The following is an 11,982-nucleotide window of genomic DNA, read 5'->3' as shown; positions in this document are numbered from 1 at the left end:
CACAAAAAATAAGTTGATTCCGTGCTATACAGGATGTTTCATAAACAAATTTGTGATAATCGTCACCGATGAAGTGTTCTTAGGTTTCAAAATACAAAAAAGTTCGACTAAAGAAAGACGTTTACAATGCAATCTTACATCTCCGTACTAAATTACAGGAATATAAAAGTTAAAAAAAAAAAATCATACAATAAGCATCTCGTAAACATCACAACAAATATCAAATTTAACATATAAGATTTATCAACAAACTAATTAGCAATAATTTCACCACTTTGCAATGATTATTTATGTATGCGATGTAACCATCCCCCATATTCGCACATCGTTCGATACTTCTGAATTCTGTAAAACTTTTTTGAATACATTTCATCGTGAAAGAGTTCACAGCATGTACGTGTAATTCTTTGTTACAATATTATCGCATCATTAGGAACTGATTTAGCATAACTCGACTTTTTGAGTCGACCTCGTAAAAAGAAGTCCGACAATGCAAAGTCTGGAGATCGCGGCGGCCACTTCATTGGTCCATTTCGGACAATCCAATGTTAGTCGATAAATTAGAGACAGAAATGACAACGCTTGACAATTTGTGTTAAAGCCCTTTGTTGTTTCAGTTGGAATATACATATTAAAGACGGTTTCAAGAAATTCAGACGGAGGGTTGAAGAATCTGCGGATACAGGTGGTGGTTGCATCGGAGAAATAATCATTACCCTATTACAAATTACAAAATGGTAAACTTATTGCTAATTATTTTATTCATAAATTTGATGTGTTAAAGTTGATATTTGGTATTTGTTATGATGTTTACGAAATGTTTGACGAATAATAAATTTTTTTTTTCGAAAAATACTTCAATATTTCCAAAATTTGGTGCCAAGATATAAGATTACATTCCAAATAATTTTTTTAATTCGAATTTTTTTGTATTTTGAAAAATGAAGACGCTTCATTGGTGATGATTTTTACCTATTTGTTTGTAAAATAGTCTGCATAATCCGGAATTTAAACATTTTTTTGTATACCACAGTTTCACTACAAGTTGGACTCGGAAAAATTCAAATATTTTTAGTCCTTTTGTAACATTTATTCTGGATCACACTGGATGTATAATCTGCTAAAAGAAATGTTTTCCTAGGCATCCTTATTTAGAGCAATTTTTTCAATTGTGAATTAAAAAGTAGCACGCCAAAGATTTTAGTTAAATGCCTTGTGGGTGTAACTCCTATGACTAGCTTTAAAAGCGTTAAGATATACTCTACCATAAAGTTTAACCGATTCTTTAGTGAAAGTTTATCAAATCTTGAGTTTTTGGCTTATTTAGAAGAAACTCGAAAAATTTTTCCAAAGTGGAAAATTCTACATAATCTCTTGATGCCCAGTGCGTCTTGGTTCGAACTTTTTCGTCTTCTCTTCCTTCTTTTTCTGAACAAAATAAACCTTTTTCACATATTGCTTTGCATCATCCTGTACAGTCAATTTTGACAATCTCTTCTATGAAACGTTGTTTCAGTTCAGTTTCAACGTTGCCTTGGGACCCGCCAATGTGGAAATCTATTTCCGAGACTTCGGCGCTTGAGATAGAACGCGAAGATCTCATTCGAATATATTTTATATTTCCCCTTGAGATGATACTAAGAACTTCGTTGAAAGCCCGTGTTAACCAGAAAAGCAGAAAAAACAATTAGAAAGTAATTTATTAATTTTAGGGTGATATGCGTTAATGCAATTTTGGGTGCAAAAAGCACTAGTGGTTTTTTTCTGAACTTAATTGCACGAATTCGTATTTTTCAAAAAAAAAAAAAAATTAATAAACAGTGCACTCAAAATTAATTAAGTGCCAACGGCTTTTTGGTTTATCCCCATCTGATTATTCTTTATATTTCGCTCTCCCTAATTGTCTTGGGGGCAATTATGTCATTTCCCTGGACAATGTAGTAGTTAGTGGGTTCTGCTTCCGCGGCTGGTTCTAAACCTTTTGTTTCCGAAGGACCACTCTCGTTGTTGTCAGACCGAAAGAAACTGAGTTGAATTGAATTGCTTGATCGACTTTTTGAATTTGTATATTAACAAAGTTCTTAGCTTAAAGATGTTGACAAGTGACTGGTGTCTGATGATTTCAAGGGCAAATTTTGACTTTTTGCGAATTGTTAACCTCTGATGAGATCTAGTGTGAACTGACTAAAAAGTGGGTGGAAGCCTCAACAGTCAGTTCCCACTACCCTTCCCTTGTCACACGGTAACGACCCTTTATTGAATTACTGGAATTGGACGTCCTCCGCGGTGCCTTGGATTGGCCCTTTGTTTGCCTCTAGTCGGTTTTTTTTTAAATCACCAGGGCTTACAACCTTTTCTACGACTATGGCTAATTGCAACCAATATCACAGATGTACTGCAGTGGGATTCTTGGAAAATCCTTACAGTGCAAATCCCTTTCCTATCGGCAATAAACTACTTCAAGGGACACCATTATGGAAAAGATTCCAGGGTTATGACACCCTTTCGTTATAGTTAATTGCCGACATTTGGCATTCCCGAAAAAGTCTGATTGTTTTCAGACACTACTAATGAGTGGTTTCGGTCTGCTTTAAAGACGCGAGTTCCAGTTCTTCAGAAGTAAGAGATTTATTATGTTTGATATACAAATTCCTGTCTTGCATTATCGAATAGCACTGCGAATCACGAGAATCTTAAAGATATTCCAGTAAACTAGTGAAAATTTAAATTAACAGGATTCCACCTTCAAAGCTCCCACGCCCGAGACTATTAGGATGATTCCGGACGTTGGTAATGTTTCTGCGTTGTTCCTGCATTCGAAATTTCCACGATTTTCTTCACAAACTTTAAATTCTTTCGATTTCATCTAAAGAACCGACTTATATAATCTCCAAGTCTCCATGATCACCGATGTTTCTTCGTTCGAACGCACTTAACAAAGAGAGGGTACAGCTTCCTAAAGAAGTCACCCATCTCAAATAAAGTTCTAGTTAGTTTCGCGGAAGACACAGTCTCTTCAAGACGATTCTCAGTGAAACAAGTGAAATGAAGACCATTTGCATAATCCTGGTAAGTACAATGTGGTACTTTCGTAACATTTCGTATACATATGGTCTTTAATCTTGGCTTCCGATGAAAGAAAAAAATTAAGAAAGCACTTTAAAAAACGTAGCGAAGGTCATAATATTGGCAAATTTAACGAGTTTGTTAATAAGTTGCATCAGTTTTAATGTGTGAGCTACTATTGTTTCATAATAATTAAGAGATTTGTTAGAACAAAATATTCTTGGGAAACATGGTGGGCACCTCTACCTGCTTAATTTCTACCAGAACCAACTGCTTATGTCGTAATTTTTATGGTTAAAGAGATTCATATGTGTATATAACGTTATACCAATAGTTGCTTATAAGGGCAAATCGATCGCTTTATAAAGGGCGTTTGCATAGTTTTCGTCAGCCTTAGCTTCAAGCGTCCTTAAATGCTGCCATTTCTTCCGATCGCGCCTGCGTAGGAACGAGAGTGAAGATGTACATGCATATTAGAGAATGAAATGGACTTGGGGGGTTAGGGTCAAAAATCTTTAAAAATTGACACTGTCCAATAGCCCAGGGAGTAAAAAAGAAATATTTAGTACTCCAGATGCCCCCTTTCAACACTCCTTCAATCTCGAAATTTCGCCTGCGCAATTAGAGACGAAGTGGCTCCGAAAAGCATTTCCCATTTTCAAGGGTACGTTTGCATATTTTTTCTTCGAAATCAAAACGTAATTTTCGATGGGAGAAATTGATTTATTTTCCGTTCGATATGGAGATTCAATTCTCCATTGAAACCAAATTCCACTTTCCCCGAAACGACATTCCCATCCCAATAATTACGTTCTTCCATACTAATACGAATTGCATAACTAACAACATTGCGAATTACCGAACCGGTAATTCGAACAATAAAACCGAGATTATGTCAATAGAACAAGCAAATAAGCGAAGATTGTGGTTTCACACGCAGCATTATTACCTTAAATCTGCTTTGCTATCTATGGCTCGGTACTACTCTTCTTCTGCGGGTAGATATTATGCATAAATGCCTTGTCGGGTTATTGCTTTCACTTACACATATTGGTATTCTTGACCGGAGTACTATACCGGAAAAATCGTCGAAGATCTGAAGGGGCATTGAGGGTCAGGAAGACCAACGAGTAATGACCGTGAAGACCGAGGGGGAAGTGGAGGATGAAATTTTTTTAATGATTTCCTGATCTGAGTGGAAATTAGCGTCCGCATTTACGATTCTAAAACTTAATCATGTGATGATAAAACATGATTATTTTACTCTCAACAACTATTGCTACGTGTTAAATCTATTAATATTTGTCATGTATTTACTTCCGAAGGGTACCCATAAACATCTCTCTTTTGTTGCTGCAACATCTGTTTACATTGTTTCTATTAGAAAACATAATTATTTTGTCGAACTGTTTCGGCTCGTTTAAGGTTTATTTTCGGAATCTGAATCGATTTGTGAAAATTTTCCCGCGATGTTAATGGGACGAAGACAAATCACCAATTTCTGTCCATTCGCCTCATATTACTACGTCATTCCGGTGTTGAAGTTATTAGAGGCTCGCTCGAACTAACCTGATTGTCTAATTTTTCTTTACTTTTCATTACGAAATTGAAATCGGTACAAAGTATTCATTCAATTATGAAGATTTTTTAAAATTTAATTAAATAAATGAAATATGACGAAAAATGGTAAAAGAATAGTGACAGAAGATTTAAAAGACAAATAACTAGAATATGACAAACAATAAAGAAGAATCTTCTAGTTTCAGTTTTTCTACCAAGTCTACGCTTTGATTTGTCTCTGCAGAAAAATAAACAGCATGTATTTCAGTAGATAGAAAATGTATAAAAGATTTTCTAAAGCTATCTCTCTCTTTCTCTTTGCTCTATTTTCTCTCATTTTCTCTCTTTCTCTCTCGTTCTCTCTCTTGCTATCTTGCTCTCTCTCTCCCCTTCTCTTCACCCTCCCAACCCCTTCTCCTTCTTTCTCCCTTTCTCTTTATCCCCCCTCTCCTTTCCCTCTCTTTCTTTCTCTGCCTTTCCTTTGTATTAAAGCAATTCAAGTACTGATAATCTAAAAGTTTAAAATTTGAACGTAGGGCTTGTCAAAACTACTCTATGAATCTCTTCTATTTCTATTTGTTCCTTCAGAATTCTTCTTATCACTGTCCCGCTTATTTATAATGACCTTTCATGGACTAATATGTGTAGACATTCTATGCAAAAAAAGTAACTTTAGGGCTTTATGGATAACGTGTCATATATATACATATATATATATATATTAATATTTTCCAAAAAAATCATATGTACAAGAATTTCAAAAGAAGGATTTTTGACTTTTGAACGAGGTATTAATTCTAATGCTTGTGATGCAAGATTTGCACAAATAGAAAGGTACAAATTTCTTCTTAAAACGCTCTATTCACGTTGCATTAGACATTATTTACTGGAAGAAGAAAAATCAATGTGTAGCGGGTGTCCAGGCGAACCCTGACCGTAGGAGATCACCATGGAAAATCGGGTTTTCTTTTTTTACGTGGATTTTCCAAAAGAAAATCTTTTACATGAAGGTCGAAGCACTCAAGATTTGCCATCATTCAGCAACTTTGTAAATCTTCTAACTAGAGACGTTTTCGCTCAAGACGAGTCTAAATTTAAAAAGAAACTGAAGGTTCCGTGTAACCGTACGAAACAGCGATTGGTCAGCGGTCAGTTTTTTTGCAGTTGTTTATTGTCATAACCATGATAGTGAAACAATAATTAATCGAATCTTCGCAATCCATAAACAAAAGATTTTAAAAAAATTGTTGTTACAACCTCTATTCACAATTTTTCAAAAATGATCATAACAGGAAATATATATTTTACGTATTTAAAATTTCCCGCGCAGGTTCTGTCTAGTGAGTGAGATACAAGATATGGGTTATGTCTTTGTATTATCATCATAGGTTAATAAGTAACTTGCAACTACTGTGGGGACATCGAAGCAGATCACATGATAATTATTCTCAGGTTTTCCATTTATTTTCCACTAAATTTATCCGTAAATAAGTTAAAAATTGCTTTGAAATGAAGAAAAAGGGAAAATTCCTGTCACATGGTACTTTTACGCTTACGTTGTTGCCGACTTTGTGTTTGTTTAATTGTGACCTTGACTCCGACCAATCGCGTTATCAAACTGTTACGCGGGGCATTTAAACTTTTGAAATTTAGAGGTGTTTTGACCCTGGACGGCTCTAATTAGAAGATCTAAAAAATTCCGGAATGATGGCCGGTCTTGAGTACTACGGCCTCCATGTAAAAAAAAAAATCAATCGGCCAATCCGTGCAGGCGCAAAAAAAATGAAAGCCGGTGTCCCGTGTCGATCTCGTATGTCCAGGGTGCGCCTGGATGGCCGGTACAATTGCAATCTTATCAATATTCAAATATTTTCCTCATAAATATAAAAGTGCATATGTTAAAATTTTTTAATTGGTAGAATAAGCCGTGAGAAACCTCCGTTCTTCAAATTTCCGTCATCATTTCACAGGAACTAAACTACATAAAAATAATTTACTGCTATACTACTAAGTTTGGCAGAGAAATGTTCCTTTCTATTTAACACCAGCAAGTCGCTGTTCATTAACTTTGACCGTGAACTGAATCGTCTGAATTATAATAAAGGCTAAGACATCCTCATATCCAATCCGTCGATCACATTATTTTTAAACGATATCGCAGGCTAAAGAAAGTCCATACATGGGATTCCGGTTTTCACAACACATACTCTTTTTCAAATATACGTAACTAAAGTCTCGGTTTTTTTGTAAGAGAATTCCACTTTCACTGTTATCGAATGGTATCTTCCTTGGCAATTTTTTTTCCATCGTTTTTGAATTTACGTTATTATACTGCTTTGTGCGCTAATGGATTATGCCAGGCACGTACCTACAAATCACCTCTCGTTCCTAATAATTTATCATTAAGTAAGAGCTCGATTAGCGATCACGCAACGTTAAAAATAATCACTTTTTTGCAGATTTTTGCAGCAGTTTTTTTGCCATCTCTGTCCGCCAAAACTAAAAAGAAGTATTCGAAAACTACTACAGAGGCACCGGAAGAACGCGTGTCCCAACCTGCAATTATTGCTATTGAGATCGTCGATCCCAATGAGAATTCCACCAACTCCAGACAATCCAAACGTACCATCGAAAATGCTTTGGGCTATGGTTATAGTAAGTAAATAAAATTCTATTGAGCATAAATTACGTTATACAAGATTATTTGCAGAATTCCTAAAGGCAGAACTTAAATGATAATAAAGTAAACTTTCACCGTACATGACACATGATTATTTACGTTAATGGTTATATTAGTTGTAATTTTGTTTCAGACAGTTACGAGAAGCCTCGATACGAAATTTACAAATACTCGCAGCACGACATTCCCCCCTACCGCGGGGACCCTTCGAAGATCTTTTCATCTTCAAAAACTTCTGAAGTTAACATCCAGAAAGCTGTCCAATACACCCTTCCACCAATAACCGAACAACTGCCTCAATCCGCCCTTAAACCCGGAACTACTCTTTATTCAAGCTTAAGTGCCCAAGGTCAAATCGGAGGTCTCAGCTCAAGCCTCTCAAACATCCCAGGATTGGAGCAAAATAACAGTCCCTTACCGGTGGTGGTGCTGAGGATCTACCCCGACCAACTGAAAGATTCGACCATCCAAGCCAATCTTCCAAAAAGCCATCCCTTTGCCAAATCTATTAATTCAGTCAACATCCAATCATTATTGCTGCACTATATTAAGGCTTTACAGCCCCCTCAGAGTGTTGACAGCAGCTACTCAGCTCCGTCGAGCAGCGAGTACACCAACTATCAACTACCTCACGTTCAGTACCAGAAGCAGCAACAGCAGCAACAGCAGTACCATCCGAGGCAGAATAATTACTATCAAATATCCAATAATCATTATTCTGGGTATAATACAGGCAACGGAGTGCAGGTAGAGGAGGCTCCTCTTAAGTATGAGTTCAGGTGAGTACCCAGGCGAATTAAGGGATTATCGGTTTAGGGACAGGATCAGAGATGGTATAAGTTGCTCTAATGATTTGAAGCCGTAGTTTTCGTATAAGTCACTCAAGTTTGAAGAATTTAGAATATTTCAATCACGCTTTTTGCATTGTGATTCCGAAAGCGCGATTTTTCTGACGAATCTTGAGGAGGTTGTAATGTCGCTATTCACGTGGTTGGTCTGTACACAGGGTCAATCAAACTCGACGCCCCAACCGTTTGATATTGAACCAGGTGAGACTAGCAAAGTGTTGTTTTCACCACACTATATAAAAGGGTATGAGCTAAAATAAAAGCTAAAAATATTAAAATATGCGCAGAGATGCTCGGCGTCGCTGCGCCGATGCTATGTTTTTTTTTCAGAAGCATGCTATTTTTTCCAAAGATATGAACATCCGTACATTCTGAATAAGCTTTGCATAAAAAGTTTTCTGAAATTTCTAATCACTTAAAAGCTACGGGAGAAACGAATATTCGTGTAGAATGGATGAGGCGTTTGATTTTGACTGACCCCGTACATTTATTATTTCGTTTCCGGACTTTTCTGACTGTTCGCACGTACTGCCTGTATTTAGTTTTTTATGTTTCATTCATCTTCGTACATATGATATGTCTGCACACTTCTCTAAGTTCCCATAAATTTATGATGTACAGGGTGACGTATTCCTATCTATTTTTTTTTCCACTAACGCTTAAACCTATGTTGTACTTTTCATTTTTTTGTATCTGCAATTTTGCATATGATGCGTTCTAGACTCCTAAAAATTAAATTCACTTTTTTGATGTGCCCGTAAAAATGTATTTCACGTCCTTGTATGGGGTTTACTCAAGACACCTACATTTATATTTTCACTTTCACATTATATTAATTATTCATATGGTCCCATATTTTAGATACTTTTTCTCTATATCTGCTTTTTACTTCACAATATTAATATTTATTGGATTAATATATTATAATCAATTTATTTGCATATCTTCAAATTCGCATACATTTAGTGCCTTTTCCGAGTCCGTATTTGTTTCATTTACATACCTACCTGTGTTTACGAAGTCGCTAATTGAACATGAATTTATTTCTTCAGCTTCTCTGATTCATTTAATATCTCCTCTTAGTTCAATATGAAAATTTTCAAGATTCCGTAATTTTTTCCGATCCATCCGTATTCCTTACGTATACGGAATCGAGGTATCGCTTCACAAAGTACACGCAGATTTACGTCTACAAGTTTTCTTAAAATCAATATCTCTTATGTAAAAAAAAAGTAATTTTATTTTGTTGGTGGATTAAGTAGAAAAAAACTGAGTTTCCGCTACGTTCTTATTTATTTTTACGTGTCTCGTCAATTGCGCTTTTCAGTTTATCCAGTTCATTAATTCAATGGTTTCGGGTCGTGACTGTGTTCCCATTTTCTTTGATGTCTTCCATCGTTCAGCTAATGCCTTAAAGTTATTAAATATAGCTAAGTTGAAGCAGTGATAGGTGGCGGAGTTCTTCTATAACCCGTAGCATCGTCCGCTAAATCATTAAAAATTTACACGTTATGAACCCGGATTACTTTACATGTCTATGATTAATTTTAAGATGGGGTTTGTCTACTTTAGCTGAAAAAGACATGAATGTATTATTTCCCTAAGCCTCCGTAATTTGAATTGCACTTACACGTCCGTATTAGAATTTATGTTCTCCCTAACGAGAGTTAACCTGATTAATTTAAAGTACTACATACATCGTTATTTTTACCATCTATCTACGTTACTTTTTACTACGACAACATTGAGCTTCACTTTCCATTTATTTGATTTTTGCGGATTATTTAAAAAAAATCTTAATAAAATACCCTTATCTCCCAAGATCCCAAAATTTGAAAGTTTACTACTCCATATTCATTTTTAATATTATACAGGGTGTTTCTAAAAGGTGTATACAAACTTCTACCGCAGTTTTATAAGACGAAAAGATTGCGATTTAACCCAATTTAATTTGATCCAACTGTGAATGGTTTTCAAAATGCCGGACATCAAAGTGAAGATAAAAAAAATTACTTAAGGATTAAAGTTCGTTGTGTGTTTTGAAAAATAAATTTAAATTTTATATTTATTCGTACACTTGAAACGAAAAAAAATCAAAATATTCAATTAATGTTCAATTCATAAAACGTTCTTTAAACTTCACGTTTTTATTTGACCATACTAGTTTTTTATTTATACTATATATTCATGCTAGTTATTTCATTTGCTCTATTGCACGAAGGAACTTTAAAGTTATTTTTAATGACATGCAGCGAACTTGAATCTTCAAATATGTCAACAAGAATTGCCTGTAGGGACTTGTACCGATATACGTTTTTTCTTACACATATGGGAAAACACAAATTTAGTAAAAAAAAATATATACGAGGTGATAGAAAAGTGATGCCCCTTTAAAATGAATTCACTTAGCGCTCACGGCGCCCTCTGCAATGGGCACCGAAAATGTAACCCTTTTTTTAATCTTCGCTTTAACGTCCTGTATTTTGAAAACCGCCCTCTTTTGGACTAAAGTAAATTGTGTTAAATTCTCATGTTTTTGTCTGATAACTTTATGGTCGAATTTTGCACAGACCGTTTAGAGACATCCCGTATAAATATAATCACGTAGTTCTACGCGACTACCTTCGCTCTCCTTTTCTATACCTTCTACGTTCCTCTACGCCCATTTCGCAATTTAAGTGTACAAATATTGGACCCTCAGGTACCAGTCTTCCACCCCTCATACGCCAACCAGAAAATCTCGTCCAGCAGCGCCGCAGTACTACTACGTTCAGCCTACAACTGAGAACAGCTACAACAACGAGCAGTCCTCTTACCAGTACTACGAGCAGGAAACTCATCAACCCGATTACAATCAGGAGCAGCACACGGACTATAATCATCAGGAACTTCCGAGTCAGTACTATTCTTCAGGCGAGGAGCAGCAATACCAACAGTACTACCAACAACCTTATGTTGCCGACGAGAAACTGCTGACTAGCGAGAACTATCCTAGCAACTCACATACAAGGGTGGTGTTCAAAACAGATGCTGGTAAGCTATTTTGGCGATTATTATTTCGTACATTGACGCTTTTTCTTTGTAGGCGTTGCGAGAACTCCTGAAAGCGATGAATCTGCCAAAGAAATCAAGACAATCAAAATTCAAGTCCCTGAAAATATTGCTAAAGTTGAAGTGGAGGAATCGGAACAACCTACATATAACCCTTATGCAAATCCGAGTAAATACTCTGAAAACCAGCAAAACAATTTGGAGCAGGATTATACTGACCAAGGGCCATCATCTCCTCCATCCGAAAGCTACTACGCTGACTCGGTAAAGCGGGACTATTACAACACACAAGACCGTCCTGCAGCTGAAACCAGCTTCAACTACCAGAACATCGATTATGATCAAATGGTGCGGTATTTTGTTAGGAGGGGGGCGATGCCCAAATACTTCTATCAGCGGCCTGATGCTGCTGAGGATGACGAGCAGAAGAGCACCTCTAAAGGACACGTTACTGCTGCTTACGATCATGCAGCTTTTCATTCTACCACAGAGAGCGGTGCAGAGAAGAAGACGAAGAAGAGGGCATATGGCTTAGACAGTGGAAGTTAGAATTTAAATTGTGTACCTGGAGTATTTTGTATGTTCCAAAATCTAATTTTACGGTATTTAAACAATTATTATGTGATACTTTTAAGTGCAATATTTTATGTAGTTTTTATGTGAGTAGGTAGCAGCAATAGCGTTTTAATTTAAAGAAGACAAATAAACGAATATTGTGTATGAATAATTAATAAGGAAAATGATCATGGTTTTTCTTTCGTGTGTTTGTTAAAAGTT

At 36.0% G+C, this 11,982-nt stretch overlaps 1 protein-coding gene across 1 annotated transcript; it reads left to right on the top strand.

The window, feature by feature from the left end:
- Positions 1-2,953: 2,953 nt before the first annotated feature.
- Positions 2,954-11,951, top strand: LOC136346458 (myb-like protein Q). The gene is made up of 5 exons (XM_066295630.1): positions 2,954-3,069; positions 7,086-7,281; positions 7,440-8,085; positions 10,856-11,187; positions 11,240-11,951. The coding sequence occupies exons 1-5, from the start codon at positions 3,046-3,048 to the stop codon at positions 11,752-11,754; spliced, it is 1,713 nt and encodes a 570-aa protein (XP_066151727.1). The 5' UTR covers positions 2,954-3,045; the 3' UTR covers positions 11,755-11,951.
- Positions 11,952-11,982: the final 31 nt, after the last annotated feature.

Source organism: Euwallacea fornicatus, chromosome 23 (assembly GCF_040115645.1).
Source record: "Euwallacea fornicatus isolate EFF26 chromosome 23, ASM4011564v1, whole genome shotgun sequence".
Classification (NCBI taxonomy): Eukaryota; Metazoa; Arthropoda; class Insecta; order Coleoptera; family Curculionidae; genus Euwallacea; species Euwallacea fornicatus.
Note: the sequence above shows the minus strand (reverse complement) of the source record. Positions and strands in the feature narration are given on the sequence as shown.

Bases quoted from the DNA above. Each gene is read 5' to 3' on its own strand.
- LOC136346458 (XM_066295630.1), top strand. From the start codon at position 3,046: ATGAAGACCATTTGCATAATCCTG. The intron at 8,086-10,855 runs GTGAGTACCCAG...TTGGACCCTCAG, and splicing joins CCTCTTAAGTATGAGTTCAG to GTACCAGTCTTCCACCCCTC. The intron at 11,188-11,239 runs GTAAGCTATTTT...TTTTCTTTGTAG, and splicing joins GGTGTTCAAAACAGATGCTG to GCGTTGCGAGAACTCCTGAA.